The following is a 22,841-nucleotide window of genomic DNA, read 5'->3' as shown; positions in this document are numbered from 1 at the left end:
AATAATCTTCAACTGTTACTACTGCTTCATGGATTACAAAAATTTAGAGGTCCCGAAATTTGAGTTTGAAGGAAAAGCACGTAAAAACAAAACAAGTACGAAACGGGAATCCTACAGGTCAGAGGACGAAGCCTCAGTCTCTCAGAACTTGTTGTCCTTCTACTTCCAAGCAGGTAGCAAATCCTGTTTCTTATTTCTTTAATGGTTTACCACCAATTTGGTTGTTTTGAGATTTTGAGTGTGCTGAAATGGATGTGTATAATATATATACAGACACGCACAGTAAGAATAAGGACATTCCAGCAACTGCAGGAGTTTAATTCCAAGATAAGAAAACAGTTTGCAGGAGTAGTTTTTAGAGGTCACATGGGAAGCTGATCGAGCTGATAGCCTAGTCAAGACATTTGTTTTTTTTTTTTTTTTTTTTCAAATTGGAATGACTAGTCAAGACGTTTAGTTGTAGGCTTGTAGCTCTCAATCTGTTCGGATTCTGAATGTAACCACATTTAGTAAAATCAGTCCCCCAAAAAAAAAAAAAAATACGAAAAGAAAAGGGATATCGTTTCAACTTTCAAGGGTCAGGGTTAGAGATGAGATAAGAAATTTTGTTTTAATAGGCGGGGTTAGTTGAGAAATTTCATCTAGTACATGAATGGGAAGGGCAAAGCTGACCCTACCAAATTGGGTCTTAATATCTATTTATTGCAAATTGATTTGTCAATTACCAAATTATTTCCAACAACAACCACTTGAGATCGACCGTTTCGTAACATTTTAATAGCAATTCCAACAGCTTCTTCATATTTTAATTTTTTCTATTTTAGATTTTTAGGGAAAAAAAAAGTTATTTTGCTCTAACAGACTACCTATAACTATCACTATTTTAGAGATAGTGAGGAAAGAGAAAATAAATTCCTTAAATTTACAGCAATCTTTAAAATTTTAAGGAAGAATTATGGAGATTTTAGAGATTTTACAGAGAATCTGTTGGAGTTGAAGAAGAAAAAGAGGCTAAACTTTTGACTTTTACTTCTCTATAATACAGAAATTATAGGTAACTTGTTGGATTTGCTCTAAATCAGAGAGAATGTTCAATGCCCCGAAGTGCGCTTGCACTAACAAAAATCGATGGCTAAATATCAAGTATATATTTTAGTTAGTAAAAAAATTACCTATAAATTTCAGCAGTTGAGGTCTGTTGAATTTGTTGGCTTACTTGCACCGCCGGTGCATAGAAGAATTTTTCTTTAAACCCTCATCTAAAATTAGTAGATAAAGATGACACTAATATTTATAGACCTTTCTTAATTGGATATCTTAAGTCGTATTAGGATTTAGTTGTAACGCAAACAAACTTAATCTACATATATATCTATATACTATTATTAAGAGAAGAGGCTTTGTTAGCCAAAATCTAAAATTTTGACAGAATTGACCCTAGAAGATTTATAATTTTTGAGAATGAATTAAATCACAAGGATAATTAAGACATTTACAAAATATATTTTTATTAAAAAAAATACCCACAAACTTACTTTTCTCTCTCCCATTTTCTTTTCTCCACAATAACCAACTTTTTTTTTTCTGAAAAAAAATAATAACTTGCATGTGTGGAGAAATGCTAGTATATCTATACTATTATTAAGAGAAGAGGCTTTGTTAGCCAAAACTAAAAACTTTGACAGAAATAACCCTGAAATATTAAAAAACTTTGAGAATTAATTAAATCACAAGGGCAATTATGAAAATTACAAATTATATTTGTATTAAAAAAATTCTCACAACCCACTTTTGTCTCCCACTAAATTCTCTCTACAATATCTGTTTTAATCCATTATCTTTTTTTCTTTCTGAAAAAAAAAAAAAAAAAAAAAAAAAAAAACTTACACATGCAGAGCATGTGTTGAGGAAGATTAGTATTAACTAAAGTAATAGTTACACGGTAATTCTGAATGCATTAAAAGAAATAACCGTAAAACGACGAGAATAAAATAATGAACATGTAGTATTGACTAGAAATCACCACACATGCTATGTACATGCCTATACGAGGGGTATATGGGTTATTTTATACACTAAATAGGGTATAATTCTAAGGTTTTTTTTTTTTTTTTGGGGAGGAGATTGTGGTTATGGATGATGATGATACCACAGGAGTTACTTCACGCGTTAGCCTCCGCCCACATCATTGTATATACCACTCTCTCTTTGAAAAGGAAAAATATTTCTCAGAATTAACATCTCTGGTAACGATAATACACAATCCAAGAGTCAAAAGACAAATTCATGAATCCAAATAAAGACCCACCTCCAATTTTGAGGTCTAATCAAGACCCCAGACTCGATTAAAGGAAAACAATACCAGAATTCGCATCTCGATGCATAATGAATCTCACTTATCATTAACCCTCCCCTACCAAAAAAAAAAAAAAAACAGACCCAATTAAAAGGAAAACGAACTCCAAGCCTTCAAAACCCAGATAGGATTTTTGGTTCTGACTTCTGACCATACGACCAAATTAACCAATAGTAATAAATCCAGTTCTGGTGGTGAATGGTAAAAAAAAGAAGAAGAAAAGGCCACGTTACAGAACCAGCCTATAGAAGCGCGCTTCCCAGACCCCGAGTCTCCCTAATCTCTTCCCCGATATATAAAAAACCAACCCCTTTGTTTTTTTTTCTTTATTCCCACAAAACTCATATATATAGACCAAAAGGTACAACCTTTATAAGAAGCACCAACCAAAAACCCAACCCAGTTTTAGTCAGTCCCCTCTCTCCTCCCTTTCTCTATCTATCATCGACCTCAACCAAAACTCAAAGCCAGACCACTTCTTTGTACCTTAATATCTCTCTGTCTCTATGTATATTTTTCATTTTGGGCACGGCAAACCTTCCATCCCTACCATTCCACACATCTATTACATCTCTCACTAGTCTCGATTTGCCAGATTGAGATTAGATAGATAGATAACCCCAAACAAAAAAAAAAAAAAAAAAAAAACCTATCTCTTTTAGACACAAAAATAAGGTACCACAACAAAATTTCACCCCCCAAACCCCAATTGGAAAAAGGTGATCTGAGTTCAAAACTCCCCCTTCTTTAAAGGTACATTACTACCACCACTACTCTCTCTGTCTCTCTGTCTCTTACCTCTGTAAATTGGCTGAGACATGTCCATGCCCATCTATGTATGTCACATTTTTTTTTTTTTTTTTTTTTGGGTTTGTTTAGTTTCTTCTGCAGTCAATTTTTTGCTGACTTAGCTCTCACCGCCCAAAACCCATAATCTATATTATTCACCACAGCCTTTAAACCCCCAAAGGAACGAGCTTTGAAACCCTCCTTGGGTTTTTAATTGGGTGTTTTGTGTTTTAGAGGGAATGTTAATGTTGTGTTTTGGGTGCACCATTTTTGATCTGTACCCACTTCTGTGCATGTTCCCGATCGGTGTTTGTCTAGGGTTTTGGCTTCATTGTGTACCCAATTGAGGGTAAAGTTTGTGGCTTTAATGATTTTTGGAGTACTGGGTTTAGTGGATTAGGGTTTGTTGCTGAGATATGGATCAATTTGACATTCTGAGGTGATTTTCAAGTTGGGTTTTTGTGATTTGGTTTTGGCTGAGATCATTTTGAGCTGAAAGAAACTGGGTTCGTTGCTGTTTAGGTGTTTTTTTGTCACATAGCCGCATTATAATATTTTTAAAAATTTTAAAGCTGTTTACTGATTTCCAAAATTTACTATCTTTTGATCAGTTTTCACGTGTAGTTTTTCTAGAAGAACAGAGTTTTTCATGTATTTTTGAGGCAACATAATTTAATGATATTACATACACAATCATGATTAGATGGATGGATACTTGTAGAAGTTGTATGTACCCTAGATTATTATTGTACTGGAAGTATGTATGTTTTTTAATTAATTGGAGCTTTTTTGGATGGGCAATTTCATTGATTTTGTGTACATACTGAAGTAACACATTTAAGTTTTAACAAAAAAGAAAAGAGAACTAATATGATCTTCGTTGTTCTTCTTTTTCTTTTCCTTTTTTCTGGGTGAGGTGATCTTGTGCAAGTTGCCTTTTTTTATTTTATTTTTCGTATTGAATATTAATATAGTTTTGATAGATGTATCAGTTAATATTGTTTGTTTTTACTTTTTTGAAGAGGAGACTATAGTTTAGTAGTTCTGGAAATTGATTCCAATTTGAAATGAATTACTGTTAAATAAGAAATGAATGCATGAGGCTCTCAAGTTAATTTCCAAAAGTGTATTTAATTTATTATCTTTTCCAATTTTGCAATTATGTTATTTCGTGTTTAGGCATTGCCTTTATCTAGTGCAGTGGATATTTTTAATGGAGACGATCCTCAAATTTATTTAGGCTTTGACATTTTTTCCTTAAACAGTATTTTTCTTGATTATACAAGTTTGACAACTATTTTCCCTTATGAACGGAGCACGCAACTAGGCGTAACATTTAAATAAAAGTTAAATTCGGGAGAAAGAACTATAATCAGGATGTCTTGAGTGCGATTAGTTCGTCAGGAAAGTTAATAAACTTGAGCCATGCTGCCAGGTGCCAACTGCATGCCGAACAACATCTTGATTGTAGGATGCATTTCTTTGTTGATCACAATGATATGATTACGGGTGGAATGTTAAAGACCTTCCCTGTATGAAACCATTCATTATGATATATTTGGTCAGTTCAAGTCAGGCCATCATAGTTTCTCATCATTGTCTTAAAGGTTTCCTCTTTGGGTACTTTTTTGTAGAGAAATGAAGCATGCATATATGTACGCACACAATATGGTTGTATCTGTAGATTTTTTGTTTTAGATTGCATGATACATTCATCTGATTCTTTTTGTGAATGGAGTTTTGTTTTAACAGAGAGGTGGGAGGGAAAATAATTTGTTAACACATACATCATATGGCATCATAGTTTCTGGTGTAAAATCATGGAAGTGCTCCCTTGTTCGAGCGTTCGATGTGTTGAAAAATCTGACTGCCCTCAACAGAGTTCAGGAACAACTCCTGTGAATGGAGAATCTAACTGCCTTGAACCTGCAAAGCAAGTGCAAGTAATAGATCGTACGGTAGAAGGCTTATTGCCAAATGCGGAAGGGCCTCAATTAGGAACACAAGGTGAAGTTAAAGGGGCAGTTCATGAATTGCATACCTCAGAAGGATGTCGGAATGGAGCTTCAAGTCTTGATTGTCAAGTGGAGAGCCAAAAGTCATCTAGTGGTTCGCATGGTTTTGAATCTTTTGATGACGACGATGTAAATGCACTGAATTACTCTACAGAACCTTCCTTAATCTCTGAAAATAGTGGTCTGAAATTAGATAGCAGTGAAAATGGACTTCCATACAACAGTAGGGAAGGGGAGTCATCTCATTCAGACTCCACATGGCTAGAATGTCATGAATCAGTGCCACTGTGGGTCAAGGTAACTTTTTATTTTTTTCACTTTAAATTCTTTTACTTTTTAATAATTTTATTTATGCATTTCTACTGCGTATGTTGCATATCATCTTGTCTAGTCTCCCAATCTGTACATAGGAGTTCACTGGTTCAGGGTTGTCCCAATCTGCTTGTAATTTTCCTTTTCTATTCTTTTTTAAAGTTTTTAAATTTTTATTTTTTATTTTTTATCTCTCTCTTAATTCTTACACTTTTGGGTATACTTCAATGTGGTACCTTGAGTTGAAATCTTCACAATTTCAACCTTCCAGTATTGGACTCTCTACTAATGGAAATAGTCCCACCTGAAGGAGAATGCTATAGTAAACAATACTCGTTGGCTTAAGTTCTGACAATTTCAGCTTTTTGGTTGGATGTGGGAGAGTGACTTTCTTTTTATGTTGTATAATACATGTGAACAGAAACGTGAAGACTCATAAATCCTGATGCCTTTTTCTCATTTTACTTTGCTAATATTAATGAAAAAAGAGGACTGGTTGAATGAGTTAACATCTAACTGATTTCTTTTCATTTTGGTACTTCTCTGTTTTTCCAAGTATAGTGGAGAGGAAAGTGGCAGGCAGGAATTCGTTGCGCAAGAGCTGACTGGCCCCTATCAACTTTGAGAGCAAAACCAACTCATGACAGGAAGAAATATTTTGTGATATTTTTTCCCCACACAAGAAATTATTCTTGGGCAGACATGCTACTTGTTCGGTCCATCGATGAAATTCCACAGCCTATTGCATATAAAACACATAATGCTGGTTTGAGAATGGTAGAAGACTTGAGTGTTGCACGTCGGTTTATCATGCAAAAGTTAGCTGTTGGAATGCTGAATATAGTTGATCAATTTCATACTGAGGTATGTGATTTCATGTCTGAATCTCATGCTCTCATTTTCTCTTTCAAAATTCATTCTTTTTTCTTATTTTTCCTCTCTTTAGATTGGATTGGAGCACATGTTTTGCTGTAACCTTAGTTCTCTGCTTTAATTTCACATCATTTTATTAGAGATTTGTGGTCAAACTTATGTAGGCTTTAATAGAGACTGCTCGTAATGTGGTGGTCTGGAAGGAGTTTGCTATGGAGGCTTCTCGCTGTAATGGTTATTCTGATCTGGGAAAGATGCTTCTGAAGCTGCAAAGTGTAAACTGCTATATCTATTTATACCTGATTTTTGAAATACGGACAGAATTATTTCTCTTTTCACTCCAACATGAGTAAAGCCATTGTCTTCATTCAGTAATCAAATTTAAAAGATTCTCCAATGATATATATGAACTTCAACTATTAGCTTGTACTGATTTTGATGGTTTATAGGAACCCCCTACTTATACCACATGAGCTGTATGATTTGCATGCTTGCAAGAGTGTACAAAGTTTTGTGCACATCAATGATGATTTTATTTTTGAACAGATAATTGTAATTACAATGTAAAGCTGTAGTCCAACATATTGGCATCGTGTCCCATATATGAATCCAACGTTCACTAATTTTGGACCCATACTGGTATTATTTGTTCGTCCGCCAGTAGAGTTAGAGAAAAATTACATAGATATCTTAATTGAGACTGTATTACATCTTTTAGCTGTTGTGAATATCATTCTTGGCAAGATTAATTAGGCCTAAAGTGGGTGTGGAAAAAGCATATCTATTGAAGGTGTATAGTGAATTCTAGTGGCATAAGTAAAATGTTGAACTTCTCCAATTCATTCATTGAAATATGTATTTTGATATTGTCTGAAGCTCCCTTTTGGAACTTGTTCAATCATCTTTATATGTTGATGCTGCATTTCTTAGCATGCTTGTATTTTGCATACATTGTAGGTTTTTGTGATCATGTTAAATTAATATGTTTTTAGATTAAACTAAAACTTGAACTGTTCTATAATTTTATTTTTATTTTGCTCTGAAATTAATGAGCAATATTCTTTAGATTTTTTCTTGTTTCGATGAGTAATTTAATAAAGTCATTTCTTCCCCTTACAGATGATTTCACAGAGCTACATAAATCATAATTGGCTACAGAATTCAAATCATTCTTGGGTGCAGCGGTGTCAGAATGCCTGTAGTGCTGAAACTGTTGAACTACTGAAGGAGGTACATGTTTTTATATGGCTGCTCATTTATGTTATGTTCACACTGTAGTATAGTAAGTTGTCCTGCATGTGTACTTTCTTGTATGGTTTGAACTACTGAAGGAGGTATATGTTTCTTTGGAGCTATTACTGTTTTTTTTTTGTTGAGTTGGGCACTGATTGAAGACATACCAGAACTCACCTCATGCACCTGTTACAATGGACGAAACTGCACTGTGTTGAAAAGAGTCATTTGCTTGACCTTTAAGTAACGATATTTTTCTTTGTGGTCAGGAATTGGTTGAGTCTATTCTCTGGAATGAAGTCCAGTCTCTCCGGAATGCAGCGTTGCAACCTACTTTGGGTTCTGAGTGGAGAACCTGGAAGCATGAAGTTATGAAATGGTTTTCAACCTCTCATCCCATATCTAATGGTGGGGAATTTCCACAGCACAGTAGTGATGCCCCTGTGACCCCAAGTCTTCAAGTTAGCAGGAAGAGGCCCAAGCTTGAAGTTCGCCGTGCAGAGGCACATGTTTCCCAGGTGGAATCTAGGGGTTCAGATGAAGCTATAGCCATTGAAATTGACTCTGAGTTCTTTAATAATCGAGAGGCTGTAAATTCTGCTACATTAGCCTCAGAACCCGATAAAGAAGTAAATATGAAAGATGTTGCTGCACTGACTGGAGATGGTGGTGTTGCTGATAAATGGGATGACGTTGTAGTTGCAACTGGAAATTCTGTGTTTATCCAAAGCAAAGATGTGGAAATGACACCGGTCAATGATGTGGCTGGTATAAAGTCTTCTGTTCCTGGGACTAAAAATCGACAGTGCACTGCTTATATTGAAGCCAAAGGAAGGCAATGTGTGAGATGGGCGAATGATGGTGATGTTTACTGTTGTGTGCACTTGTCGTCTCGTTTCACGGGAAGCTCTACAAAATCAGAGGGATCTCACTCTATGGATACACCAATGTGTGAAGGAACAACTGTTCTTGGAACTAAATGTAAGCATCGGTCTCTTTATGGCTCTTCATTCTGTAAGAAGCATAGACCAAAAACTGACAGGGAAACAATCATAAATACTCCAGAGAATGGACTTAAGAGAAAGTATGAGGAGAACACGTCTAGTTTAGATACCATGAACTGCAGAGAGATGGTATTGGTGGGAGATGTTGGTGCTCCATTAGAAGTGGATCCTGTTGGAATCATGGCCGGCGATGGCTTTAATGGAAGGGGGAGCCTATTTGAGAAGTCCAAACTTCCTGCCAAAACTAGTAATGTGACTGAAGAGATGCGTTGCATAGGCTCTGGCTTGCAAGATAGCAGCAACCATTGTCTGGAAAGTCCAAAAAGGCATTCATTATATTGTGAAAAACACCTCCCAAGCTGGCTGAAACGTGCTAGAAATGGTAAGAGTAGGATAATATCAAAGGAAGTATTTGTAGATCTTTTGAAGGATTGCCACTCACATGAGCACAAGTTGCATATACATAAAGCGTGTGAGCTTTTTTACAAGCTCTTTAAAAGTATATTGTCTTTAAGAAATCCTGTCCCTAAGGATGTTCAGTTTCAGTGGGCTTTATCTGAAGCTTCTAAGAATTTGGTTGTTGGGGAAATATTTACAAAGTTGGTTTGCAGTGAAAAGGAGAGACTCGTAAGACTTTGGGGCTTTAATACTGATGAAGATACACGTGAGGATGTATGTGTTTTGAACTCTGCCATGGAAGAACCAGCTCTGTTGCCTTGGGTTGTGGATGATAACCATGATGATGAAAGAGCCATCAAGTGCAAAATTTGCTCTGAGGAATTTATGGATGACCAAGCACTTGGAACTCACTGGATGGAAAATCATAAAAAGGAAGCTCAATGGCTCTTTAGAGGTTATGCATGTGCTATCTGCCTGGATTCTTTTACTAATAAAAAAGTTTTGGAAACGCATGTCCAGGACAGACACCGAGTGCAATTTGTTGAACAATGCATGCTTCTCCAGTGCATCCCTTGTGGCAGCCACTTCGGGAATAATGAGGAGTTATGGTCACATGTGCTTGTGGTACATCCTGATGATTTCAAGCCCTCAAAAGCTGTTCAACATACTCTGTCAGCTGATGATGGCTCTCCAAGGAAGTTTGAGTTGTGCAATTCAGCTTCTGTGGAGAATACCTCACAAAATTTAGCTAATGTCCGAAAGTTCGTTTGCAGGTTTTGTGGTTTGAAATTTGATTTACTTCCCGATCTTGGCCGCCACCATCAAGCTGCCCACATGGGGCCAAGTTTAGTCAGTTCTCGGCCCTCGAAGAGGGGGATACGTTATTATGCTTATAGATTAAAATCTGGGAGACTTAGCCGTCCTAGATTGAAAAAGAGTTTGGCAGCAGCATCATATAGGATCAGGAACAGAGCAAATGCTACTATAAAGAAACGCATCCAAGCGTCCAAGTCACTTAGCAGTGGAGGAATGGATATACAGAGTCAATCAACTGAGGCAGTGAGTCTTGGTAGGTTAGCAGAATCACATTGTTCAGCAGTAGCAAGGATTTTGTTTTCTGAGATGCAGAAAACAAAACGTAGGCCCAACAACCTGGACATTTTATCTGTTGCTCGCTCTGCTTGCTGCAAGATTAGTCTTGAAGTCCTGCTGCAGGGAAAATATGGAATCTTGCCACAACGCTTGTATCTGAAGGCAGCTAAGCTCTGCAGTGAGCATAACATTAAGGTAAGTTGGCATCAAGAGGGTTTCATTTGTCCTAAAGGGTGCAGGGATTTCAACGCTTTGTTGCCGTCTCCTTTGATACCTCGTCCCATTGGTACTACGGTGCACAAATCTCAACCTTTATCAGATCCTTCTGAAGAAAAGTGGGAGGTGGATGAGAGTCACTATGTTGTTGGTTCAAATCACTTGAGCCAAAGGTCTTTGCAGAAGGCTCATGTATTATGTGATGATATAAGCTTTGGCCAAGAACTAGTGCCACTGGTCTGTGTAGCCGATGAAGGTCTTTTGGATTCTCTTCCTGCCAATGCAGGTAGTTCTACTCACCAAAATGCTGGACATTCCATGCCTTGGGAGAACTTTACCTATACTGTGAAGCCATTACTTGATCATTCCCCTGGACTGGATACAGAGGTGACTTTTTTCAGACGATTTTGATGTTTGGTCTATATATATAAATACTTGGCTTTGGTTAAATTTTAAAAAATTCAAAATGCCCTAGGTTAACTAAAATGTTAGAAAACCACAGTAAATATAACGAGGATATAATAGTAAAAGGTCAGTAAATTGAATTAAGAATAGGCAACTGGCTTTTCTCTTCTTCTTTTGGTTGGACAAGTGGCACTTTCCTCTACTAATTAATCACTGCATGTCATTTTTATGTTTTTTCAAAGAAACATGCCGATTGGCACGTGCAAAGCAAGTGGCAGAGGCTAGCATCAATAACATGTATACCTTTTATGATCTCTTTCTCTCTCTCTGAAAGAATAAATTTTCCTTACAAAGAGTATATCTTAGAGTTGATAGCATATTAAGAAAATAGGGAGAAAGGAACAGAATGAGATATATCAATCATGATCCTAAATGGGGTCTAAATGGTACAACCTTAATTACAAAGGGAACTAATAAAATAACCTAACTTAGGAAAAGAGTCCCATATCTGTATTTTCTTCCACTACTTTAGGTCTTGTTTGTTAATTTTGTGTTCTCCCCTATCTTTACAGAGTTTGCAATTGCGTTGTTCCTGCCCACATTCTACATGCTGTCCTGAAGCATGTGATCATGTCTACCTATTTGATAATGACTATGATGATGCGAAAGACATCTATGGGAAACCCATGTGCGGCAGGTTCCCCTATGATGATAGAGGCCGAATTATTTTGGAGGTATGATAAGCAATCTATCACCAATCACAATCTCATCTTTCTACTGTCGATCTTATGGATTTATTTATTTTTCATTCTGCTTGATAGTTATTGGTTTGTCTTCTGCATTCATACTGCTATTTCTACCCTGGGAAGATAAATTCTGCCATGATGTTGTTCCTGTCAGAAACAGCACATAAAAAGCATTATTTGGATCTGATGGTTATAAATATACAAGCACATAATCTGTTGCTCTTTTATCATGAAATTGGCAGGAAGGCTACCTCGTTTATGAATGCAATCAGATGTGCAGCTGCAATAGAATGTGTCCTAATAGGGTCTTGCAGAATGGAGTAAGAGTGAAATTGGAAGTCTTCAAGACAGAGAAAAAGGTAGATTCTTGTTTCTATATTAAACGAAATCAGATAGAAAGGTAAATTTTAGTTTTTCTTCATTTGAAGGGTCTTGTTTTGACTTCACTATATTGCAGGGATGGGCAGTCAGGGCAGGTGAAGCAATCCTGCGTGGCACTTTTATTTGCGAGTACATTGGTGAGATTTTAGACGAAAATGAAGCAATCAAGAGGCGCAACAGGTTTAAATTTTGTTCTGATGTTCAGCTTCTTGTTTTACTTTAGTTTTTATGCTATATTTAATGATCCCCTTGCGAATTATCAGGTATGACAAAGATGGTTACGGCTATCTTTATGAAATCAATGCTCATATTAATGATATGAGCAGATTGGTAGAAGGACAGGCACAATATGTAATCGACTCTACAAACTATGGAAATGTTTCACGATTCATCAATCATAGGTAATGAATGACTACTGAGTGATTTGTTATATATTTATTGCTAGTACTTTCTTCTGATGGAGGAGGTTTAAATTGTTTACATAGATGCCTTGATTCAGACCAATTAGATGGCGGCAACCACTTTGTTCCTTGCTAATAATCTTTCGAGCAGTCTGTTGTGTGTGCTGTTGTTGATCACATCTGTATTTTTAAGTAATTTAGCAATTTATATAAATTATGTAATAGTCTAGCAGGATGGCTTCAATCCCAATGTATACCAACTTTTCAGTCATTCATCATACTTTTCCAAAAGATATCACAATGATTAAAAACTTAAACAAAACAAATTTCTGTTCCTTAAATTATTCTCCCAATGTATACCAACTTTTCAGTCATTCATCATACTTTTCCAAAAGATATCACAATGATTAAAAACTTAAACAAAACAAATTTCTGTTCCTTAAATTATTCTCCACATAATTGACAACTTTGATGTTAGACATGGATAGTGTTCTCTCTTTATATGTTAGACATGTCGAATGTCTTTTGATCTAATGTTGAATCTGTCATTTTTCTTTTTTATGTAGCTGTTCACCAAATCTTATGAATTACCAAGTTCTCGTGGAAAGCATGGATAGTGAACGTGCACATATCGGTCTATATGCTAATCGTGATGTAAGCTCTCTCTTCTTTCTATCATGATCTTTGTGCATGGGATGGTGGGTTGAAATTGTTATTTAAGTTTTTGAGATCATTTATCTTCTTGAGATGGTGAGTAAGGTATTACATAGTTGGTCTCTAAGTTATCATTGAGAAAGCTTTATTGGGAGTTCATATTTTTATGATGATTGTTTTATGACGGAAGGATGACACTCTGCAACTAATATGCATATTGTGAACTTTGCTAATATTTCATTTCCATTCTGTATGAGCAGATAGCTTTGGGTGAAGAATTAACATATGACTATCGGTATAAACTCCTTCCTGGAGAAGGATGTCTGTGCCATTGTGGAGCTCCCAGATGCCGAGGCCGGCTCTATTAAACCTTCAGTGAACACAGGGCTCTGCTCAGTGCACACTTTTGGTGCTTGTACATTAGTATTTGAGTGGGCAGTTTTGAACGGAAAATTATCTCTGGGTTAATGGAGAGTTCTTGGTATGAACCCATCTACAATCTAACAGTTGATTACAGAATGGGATCTAAGCCCAGGCTGGAAAGAAATTTGGCCTAGTCATAATATCGCCACTAGGGTTGATGTAGCTCTGAATCCGCTGCAGTAAGGACGGGCCGGTGTATGATTTTTTCCTTAGGTAGATTGAAACCATGCCTTTTAGCTAGCCCATGTTTATTTGAAGAAATTAGGACTCCTCTTCTTCGGATACTATATTTTTAATGTAGCTGTTCAGGATTTAGCACATAGTAGATGGATCATGGATTTTTTAGCTGGTGAAAATTTCTAGGTGATCTAGTGGTGGTAAAGTTTATAAATGGCTTATTATTTGTTGGAAACATATTTTTCAGTTCTCAAATCCGTTGTTGTTGCTCCAATGTGGTTTGGTCATTGTTATCTTGTTCATTGTTGCTCCAAAATTCATCTGTCATTACTAATTTTTTTTTTTTTTAGGAGAATCTGTCATTACTCAATTGGACTAATGAAGTAGAAACATTCAAGCTAAATGTTTAGATTAGCTATGTTTCAAATTCATGGACAAGTATTTGAATTCTGGCCTTCTGGAATTTAACTTGTTGGCGCCTTCTGCTATTACGAGCTAAAATCATGACAGTAAACTGTTCATTCCTGGTACAAACAATGACCATACAACACTAGAGATTCCATTTTGTTTCGTGCTTCATGCATTATGTGCTTTCAGAACTTCATTTCACCTTTTAGGACCACAAAGAACACAAATGGGAGTCCATAACCAAACCCCACCAGGATTCCCATGCCTGTTAAAATCACAATTTCACCAATCATTATCTAATTATCAAACATTTAATCCACATTAAGTTAAACCAGTAGGTTTAAGGTCTTTACCATATTCAAGATATCTTGGCCTTTTCTGTGTGTGAGCTTCTGGTGATGATAATGATGCCATCAACTGCAAAACCATAGAGATTATGACTAACCCACTTCCTATCTTCTCCCTGATTACTCTCTCACTCAAATCCAGTGACCGAAACCCAGATATACCATTTACAAAATCTTCAGCTACAACCTTGATAAATAGAAACATTCCAAGCCATAGTGCTGCCTCAGCAAATTGGTTGACTTTTTTGGATGTGATAGCCCAGTTCACTAGATTTACAACACAAGCAACAGCATAAAGAGGAAACCAAAAGTACCAATCTGAAAGGAAAAAAAAAACAATCAAGAAAAATTAGCTTGGATTGTTAGTTAACATTGCAATAAGAAAAGGTTAGGGTAGCAAAGATTAGAGTACCAGGGTCATTTAATTGAACAGCAGCTGAGTAAGCAAATAGTGCTGCCATTAGTAGAGAACACAAGGTGTATAGCTTGCTGGGTGTTGCCATTTTTGCTGTTTCAGATCTTCAATGGAGGATTAGGCCATATATTTTACTAGCTTGTAGGAGTGAACTATTTTAGTCAACCTTTATTAACTTATCCTCATCTGACTTATTTGTAAAGAATCAAATTTGCAGCTATGACACATGTGATCGCTTTTAGTTTTTTAATTAATTGTCAAAATGGTTTTAGTCTGACATAACCAAACTGGATTAGCGAAAATATTTTAGTGCTTCAGATATTAATACTTCAAAGTCGCGAATTGTTAGATTAGTCTCATAATGAACTAATCCAATAACTACCCTAGAGATTCAATAGTAAAATTCAGCTTTTAAGCTTTCCTTTTTCTCTTTTATTGATATCAGCAGGGTTACAGAGAAAAGAGAAAAGAAGGAACAAACAGGGAATATGAAGCAGTTCAGAGAGCTGAGTCAGATCATGTAGGGTGCTTTTGATCAGCCTTTAACCACTGAAAAATCAAATGAGGTGTAAGACTGTAAGGCATGCATAGCTAGTCAGGTGAACTTCAAAGATATCAGACATGTACGTTCTCAAGTATTCAATATTGTTATGTCAAGAAATTGTATATCTAACTCATTCAAAATATTAAACATGTTAAACAAGAATCTAATTTGATTTTCTGCCGACATAAAATGTTTTTCCTATGGAGATTTCGCTTATTTTCAGTAAAAAATTTCATGATTCATCTCATAAACAGTTTAATATCTCTAATACATTCAAAATATCGGACATGTTAAATAAGAATTTAACTTGATCTTGTGCCGACATAACATGTTTTTCCTACCGAAATTTTGCTTAATTTTAGTGGAAACTTTCATGATTCGTCCATGAACTTGCTTCATCCTCAACTTGATCAATATAGTCAAATTTACAGCCAGAAATCGAGACCTACCACTTGAGAAGCTAGCGGTTCCAAATTCCACGGTGGGCCAAATTACAGCAAGGCCATTCTCCATTGATATGATGAAACGTGCTACGTTCTTTCCATTCTACCATCATATGCATAGGCTCTATTATTGCATATCCCTACAACTCACAGTTGACACCCTCCATGGCTTTTTCTTTTCATAATGGCACAAACCTAAAAGAAATAGAAAGGGTCAAATGTTAGGTCATAAAGAGATTATACAAAACTTAGATATTTGAGCTAATTACCAACTCTTTCTTATGTGAATTTGTGCCATACTTGATTGTTATGGATGCTGGTGTCTACTCTTTTTCTAAAGCTAATACCAACAAACATAAAGCAAATCAAGAAAGATAAACTAGCTATAGATTCCCATAGGCTACATTTTGATTTATGGTCCTTCTTTTCCCTAAAAAAATTGCCTCTTTCTTTTATCTAACCCAATGAACTAACATGTACAAAACCTTTAGTTCTGTTCAAGATTCAATGAAGTTGATGCATAATGACTTAACCCAAGTTTATTCATGTAAGTGCATCAAAATAAGGGAAATCATGTGTTTTGTGAGTTCATATGTGTTTTTTAACACAAATTTAAGTGAGTTTTTATAAAAGAATAATTAAGTTTTCTTTATCGTTCAAGAATTAAATTACGTAATGAGAATAGGTCTTCTAATTCTTAATAAGTGTGAAAATTTTATCAAAAATGCAAAGAAGATTTTTGTGTGTATACAAATGTCAGCATGCATATGTATCCATATTAATATAGCTAGGTTGCTCAGAGAACCCACCGCGGGACAGCTTTGAAACTTTGTGATCGGGATATGTGATGGCATCATTGGCATATTGAATTGGCTTTCTTAGTCTGAATTCGTAAGCAACCTATATTATACTATAATCTCTTGTAACCATATCTGTGTATTACTGCCATGGATGAACAGACCTTGTGTTTGTATTGGAATAGATATATCTATTTGGTAAACTTGGCTTTCCGAGGTATCCTTTCAAAATCAATCATTAATCTATCTCACATGTGGAACACTTCTATTTTCTCAAACTATTAACTCCTTCATGTTACATAGTGTTTTCTATTTAATGGTTTAATTATATTTTGTATTTTCCAATTTCGTTCACAAATTATAAGTAATAAATCTTTACGAGGTATTCTATTGACACATCTCTATTTGTTTAATACACATCTCTTAATTTTTTTTTTTGTCACATTCTCTCTCAATGTTTCCTTCTCTACCCTTCCCCCTCTTTCATTTTACTTCAACCATTTTCTCTCTCTTCTCCATCTGCAACTACAACAAAGACTCTTTTTGATAAAACAATTATAAGTTATTTCTTTTTTTTTTGACAGAAAAAAAATGATTGGTTATACAACTAAGAACAAAGATTAGGTGATTTTGATGAAAATATAAAAGAAATCCTCAGTATTTGGCATTAACAATTCAATGACCAGTCAATCATCTTGAAAAATTGCAGGAAGCTCCCCAGTTACCAATGGCTATTGTATATATGATAAACCCAACAATCAATCACAAATAAAATGTAGTAGTAGCAACTTGGTGTTAAGGGACCAAAGGTAATTCCGTTAAAACCACTTAAAAGATAACTTGAGCTTGAATTTTCTTCACCTTTGCCGCAGATCTGAGGTATGAGAAGGATTTTTTTTTATTTAATTTTTTTTATTAAAAGCTAAAATGAGGGATAAATCAGGAATTAAAAAATTTTCAAAAAATGTGGAATGTGTATTTAGAAATTTGGGATGTGTGAATAAAATTTCTCAATCTTTACATTTAATCTCAATTTAAAACGAAGTCAAATTACTAAATTTGTCCGACCGACCAATCAAGTCTCGTCATATATGTAACTTAATATGAATATTTTGACCAATTTTACGCTTCTAAGTATTAGTAGAAATGTTTTAAATTTATTGTTTAGTTTCCTTCTTCAGGATGATATGGACTTGGCACATGGAATGTAGTTACACTCGTCCATCATTTTCCTTCTCCCCGGAACTCTCTATCCATGAATAATTGAATACCGCTACATGTAACACTCACTCATCAACTCCACAAAACGTCCCCGTTTCATGTATATCCTATGAACCCAATTTGGCAACACATGAGTCACTTCAGTTCTTGGATCAATGTAAACATGCACATCACCCTTCAAGAGATAGTGATGGTCCTGACAAGAAAGAACTGCTAAAGCTAGAAGCATTAAGTTTATTTTCATTGCAATTCTCTCTTTCTTTTTTATATGTTTGAAAAGGCCTAGAAAATCTAGCACCGTTGGAACAACGCCATCATAAAAGAAGCAAAGAACACAAAATAATAATACTTGAGAAAAAGAAAATGAGGAGAGACAAGTGTTGAGGCGTGCCTGTTTGATCTCTGAGAAAGTGTTTTTGAGATAAGAGTAGAGAGAGAGAACATTAGCATTTGGAAAAGGCCAAAAAAAAGACACTGTCACAAAAACCAAATATGATTCATCCTCATCATCACCAGAAGCACAGGTAGACATAAAAACTGTTTCAAGTTGAAAACACAACCCTGTAGTTTTTGTTCCCCTTTTCTTTTCTTTATTGTTCCTTGTGGGCTTTTTTTTTCTGCTTTACCAAATTAAAAGGGGTCACTAGCAGTAATTATTCCTCATTTCAAGTCTCTGTTCAGTTGTTCCCTTGATGCTTGACACCGAGAGCTCCCATTCAATCACTTTAGGGGCACTCGTGGGCTTCCAAGATTAAGAGATTAGAGTTAAATTTTCAGAGAGCTCTCAGATTACCCAGTTCTTGGTGAGTCTCAAATTCATATCTTTCTGCTATTCTGCTTGTAAAGATTTTATCTTTTCATGTTTTTAGAGAAATTGGGAGCTGGGTTTGTTTATTATTATGCAATTTCTGTGGTGGGTTAGTGATTTCTCAAGTTGGGTTTCTTAGGATCAGCTTCAAGATCACACCTTTCATGCTTTTCATGCTTATCAGTTTTCATGGTGGTTACTGATTAGACTGTTTTGGATAGGAAAGAAGAGTTGTGCCAAAGAAGAGTTGTGCCAAAGAAGAGGCCCTGATTTTTCAGAACTGTGTTGTGTGAGCTTGAGATGTCTGCATCAATGTGCTAATAGTGATTGCTGTAAATTGTTGTGAAACATGGCTGAAATTAGACTTACAAAGGTAGAACAAGGCCAAACCAAGATTAGAAATGTTCCGATTGCTGTAACCCCAGAAGGTTTTTGGTGTTGTCCTTCTCCTGTTGCGTTTCAAAAGACCCTTAAGGCTCATAACTCTCTACACAAACCCAAGTCCTCATCACCACCACCACCTCCACCACCCAAGACAACAGCTCACAGAAAACAAACTATTCTGAATGAAAAGAAGCCAACTTTCGGGCCATCTAGATCAGTTTCTGATGGTCAAAGGACTCTTGGTCCGGAGGTGCCAGAGGCACCTGCCCTCGGTGCATCTTTGGTTGCAGAGAGAGTTCCAAGGCCCAAAGTTGAAAACTTGCCGAGGAAGGTGGCAATTGAGTTTGGTGAGCCTGGAACTAGTGATATAAAGGTGATTTTACTTGGGAAGCAGGGATTTTGTGTGAAGTTGAGTGTTCACAAGAATGTTCTAGTGGAGAATAGCAACTTTTTCGCTGACAAACTTGCTGAACAACAGTCTAGTTCGTCGTGCCTTGAAATTGAAGAGTGCGAGGATGTTGAAATATATGTTGAAACTGTTGGGCTGATGTACTGCAAAGAAATGAGGCAACGGCTGATGAAGCAAAGCGTTTCCCGTGTACTCCGAATTCTGAAGGTAAAATGCAGAACTGTGTAAGGCATCAGTTATCTCATTTCTGTGTTGACCGCAAATGTTTTGTTGTTGGTTGTGCTTCAAGGCCATGTAATGTTCAACTGCTGTATCTGTTTCTTAATATTTATTTTTCTATCTGAAGATGAAATTTATTCAAAACTTTGGTCTAAGAAAACCTAAAAAGAAAATATGGTATGGTGGCCACATTAAAACCTTAGTCAGTAAGAAATAACTGAAATAAGGGGAAAATACATAGCTGAGTAGGGTAGTTCTTACTGCTGTATTGTTTTTATGAAATATTTTCAAGTTTTGCCGAGTATTAGGCTATTTCAGAAATTGCAGTTTCAGAAGCTCTAGTCTTTGAATGGAACTCCTCCTATTTGGACAGATATTCTTTGCAAATCCTTTTGTTTTCCAGAGTATGTATACTAGCTGACAACTATCAGACTGACATGTAGTTGATATAAGCTTGTTGCCCTATCTAGTACCATTGTAGAAGACTCTCTCTCCTCCCATTAAAGCTGCCACAAAATTGACTCTTATTTCTAATCATGCCATTTCTCCTATTGTTTTTCTTGTTATTTGTACATCTCAACTAGCTTCTCTGTAATATAAAAAGGACCCAAAAAAATAGACAAAAAGGACCCAAAAAAATGGAGCAAATATAATAAAAGTTTACCCTTTTTTCAGCAATCGCATTAAATAAATCTGCAATGCACCTCCCTTAAAAGGCATCTGGTAATTTGCATAGATTGTTCTTTGTCCATTATGACTGGGAATGAAAAGAGAGATCCCGATGGGGGTATGCTTTATAGTTGGTGATTACTTATAGATATCTATGTACAAACTTTGTAATTGCTATTTTTGATGGAGATTCTCATAGTCCTGGTGATAATGGTTATTTAGACATGATTAGTCTGGATTAAAGCGATGGTGCTTCAACTATATACAGTCATGTGTAGGTAGAAGTGGCCAATTGCAAACTTTTTTGTTATTTCAGCTCTAATACGTGTCTGAGGAAGAATTTCCCAGGTAAATGTGTCTTTGGATTTAAGCAAGTTATGCAAGTCGCATGCTCCATCTTATTGGAGCTTTCAGCACCCTACTTCCTAATTGCAGAATATGATAAATCATTAGTAGAGTATTGGCACTTCTGATAGGCATCATACTTTTTTCTTTGTTGCAAGTGATTGCTCTCTCTCTTTTTTTTTTTTTTTTTTTTTTTTTTTACCTATAGAGCTAGAAAGTTTGGCTTGATTATGCTCATTGATATATTAAACTACTATGTATCTTTTTCTTTGGTCTGAGTTTTATACATATTGGGTATGTGCATGTTGCTGTGTCTCAAGTCATTTTAGCCAACGGGCATTATCCACACAATGTATATCAAATTCATTCGTGACAATATGAAATGGTTATGATGATTTGACATATACACTACAAATATAGTGAAGTTGAATCTCATAGTTATAGAGTTGCTAGGTAGGCTTTCTCTATCTTATCAGTCTACCTTTGTTTCCTTTTACATGTATAGAAGGGTTTATATATTCTGTGTGCGTGTGTTTACATCTAGCTCCATCAAACCTAACCTAAATCTAAATTGCATGTTCTTTCAGATTGCAGAAGTGCTTGGCTTCAACTTGTGCATGCAGTCATGTTTAGAATACTTGGAAGCAGTCCCATGGGTTGGAGATGAAGAAGAAGAAAAGGTGGTCTCATCGGTCTTGCGCCTCCAGAATGAAGGTATTGGGGTCAGTCCAGTATTAAAACGAGTCTCCTCCGACATTTCTAAAGCCCCAAAGGACACACTTTCCCACATAATTGGACTTGTTCTTGGAAGCAATGAGGAGAGAGGCAGGCGCGAAATGAAATCTGTAGTGCTCAAGCTCCTTAGGGAGAATAACAGTGTCTCAAGCTCTTCCAGTCCATCCGATGTCTGCAATCAAACACTTTATGACTCCTGCAGAAACTGTTCAAGTTTACTACTGTCGCTGTTCAAGCAGGCAGCAGAACCAGAGTCTCCCGAAAAATCTGTGGACAACAAAGACCCTGTGGTCAAGCAAATAGCTTTGGCGTCTGATAACCTCTCATGGTTGCTTGATATCTTGGCTGACAGGCAAGCGGCAGATGAATTTGCAGTAATGTGGGCTGGCCAGCAAGAATTGGCAGCCTTGCATATGAAGCTACCTATTGTGTCTCGTTACCATGTTAGCATTATTACAGCAAGGCTGTTTGTTGGAATTGGAAAAGGGGAGCTGCTACCGTCGAAGGATACGCGTCAACTGTTGCTACAAACATGGTTACAGCCACTGATCAATGACTACAATTGGCTGCAACATGGATGTCGGTCATTTGACCGAAAGGTTGTGGAAGAAGGGATCGGGAGGACGATTCTCACTCTGCCTCTAGAGGACCAGCAAAGTATTATGCTTTCTTGGTTGGGAAGTTTTCTCAAGTCTGGTGATAGCTGCCCAAATCTTCAGAAGGCCTTCGAAGTCTGGTGGAGGAGAACTTTTGTTAGACCATATGTGGAAGGACAACAAAGTAATTCACTCCAGTCAGATAGCTCAATGACATCCTAGTAGACCTACTAAAGACTAAGCAAATACCATAAGAATGTATGTAAATTTAGTGGGTGTTGTTTTCCACAAGTATGTGGGTTCACTTCAAATTGAAAATAGAGACTTGGTATGTTTCTCATTTTGTGAAGGCTAACATGGCAGATTTTTGTGAAAGGGGCAAAAGAGTGACCTGGTAGTGGGTGGACTTGTACCGAGAAATTTGTAGAATTGAATGCTTTATGTGATGTAAGATACTGCTTCTGTTAATGATGAATGTGGATTGATTTGGTTATGCAGAAAATCTGGAGAAAGAAAATTTAACTGAACTTGTTGCCTCATGTGAGTTTATTCATTTGTTTCTAGCTCATGATATATACTTGTAAAGTGCCAAATATGATTTTATTAAAGGAAATATATCACTTAAAATTTTGATTTGCTGGTGAAATTATTTCTGGTATATTACAAGATCAAAGTCATCAAACTAGATGACTGAGCTGATTTACTGTACAATTTCCTCAATCCATGTGTCATGCTTTATTGCGTGGATGTAACTTGTCATCAAGTTCAGGTACGTGCATAAAATTGACTCTTCCGTGCAACTAGGGTAGCAAATTGTGCTTACTTTGCAAGTAAATGTGCATCAAACTTTCCATCAGCTTTTAACAGAGACGTTGATTTCGATCTAGGTGACTGGTTTATAATTGGTCAATTCTGAAACCATACTTGAACTTGACCAAAAGGTTTACTGACTTGTACAGAATTTCTCATTGGAGCCTTGTTATATATAGCTGCTTTCTCAAATTCCCAAGTCAGTACAAAACTAA

General features: G+C 36.1%; 3 protein-coding genes across 7 annotated transcripts; 2 read left to right on the top strand and 1 right to left on the bottom strand.

Annotated features, from left to right (window-relative positions):
• Window positions 1-2,712: 2,712 nt before the first annotated feature.
• Window positions 2,713-13,731, top strand: LOC133719145 (histone-lysine N-methyltransferase SUVR5). Of its 2 annotated transcripts, none has more exons than XM_062145818.1 (12): window positions 2,713-3,109; window positions 4,898-5,457; window positions 6,034-6,336; window positions 6,510-6,620; window positions 7,465-7,575; window positions 7,848-10,676; window positions 11,267-11,428; window positions 11,683-11,799; window positions 11,898-12,001; window positions 12,085-12,222; window positions 12,789-12,876; window positions 13,137-13,731. In XM_062145818.1, exons 2-12 carry the CDS (start codon window positions 4,966-4,968, stop codon window positions 13,242-13,244), a joined length of 4,563 nt encoding a protein of 1,520 aa, XP_062001802.1. In that variant the 5' UTR covers window positions 2,713-3,109; window positions 4,898-4,965; the 3' UTR covers window positions 13,245-13,731. The 2 variants fall into 2 exon arrangements, with proteins under 2 accessions (XP_062001802.1, XP_062001803.1); XM_062145819.1 differs by lacking the exon at window positions 2,713-3,109 and adding an exon at window positions 3,114-3,192.
• Window positions 13,732-13,864: 133 nt separating this feature from the next.
• LOC133719171 (uncharacterized) lies at window positions 13,865-15,363 on the bottom strand. Its single transcript, XM_062145820.1, has 3 exons — window positions 14,644-15,363; window positions 14,238-14,549; window positions 13,865-14,149 (listed from the first exon to the last, which is right to left on the bottom strand). Exons 1-3 carry the CDS (start codon window positions 14,732-14,734, stop codon window positions 14,070-14,072), a joined length of 483 nt encoding a protein of 160 aa, XP_062001804.1. The 5' UTR covers window positions 14,735-15,363; the 3' UTR covers window positions 13,865-14,069.
• A 2,472-nt stretch (window positions 15,364-17,835) lies between these two features.
• On the top strand, window positions 17,836-22,318 carry LOC133719099 (BTB/POZ domain-containing protein At3g50780). Of its 4 annotated transcripts, none has more exons than XM_062145816.1 (4): window positions 17,836-18,175; window positions 18,333-18,454; window positions 18,681-19,459; window positions 21,073-22,318. In XM_062145816.1, exons 3-4 carry the CDS (start codon window positions 18,809-18,811, stop codon window positions 22,036-22,038), a joined length of 1,617 nt encoding a protein of 538 aa, XP_062001800.1. In that variant the 5' UTR covers window positions 17,836-18,175; window positions 18,333-18,454; window positions 18,681-18,808; the 3' UTR covers window positions 22,039-22,318. The 4 variants fall into 4 exon arrangements, with proteins under 4 accessions (XP_062001800.1, XP_062001797.1, XP_062001801.1 ...); XM_062145813.1 differs by having other exon boundaries at window positions 18,322-18,454; XM_062145817.1 differs by having other exon boundaries at window positions 17,836-18,454; window positions 18,705-19,459.
• Window positions 22,319-22,841: the final 523 nt, after the last annotated feature.

This window comes from Rosa rugosa, chromosome 1, assembly GCF_958449725.1.
Source record: "Rosa rugosa chromosome 1, drRosRugo1.1, whole genome shotgun sequence".
Taxonomy (NCBI): domain Eukaryota; kingdom Viridiplantae; phylum Streptophyta; class Magnoliopsida; order Rosales; family Rosaceae; genus Rosa; species Rosa rugosa.
Note: the sequence above shows the minus strand (reverse complement) of the source record. Positions and strands in the feature narration are given on the sequence as shown.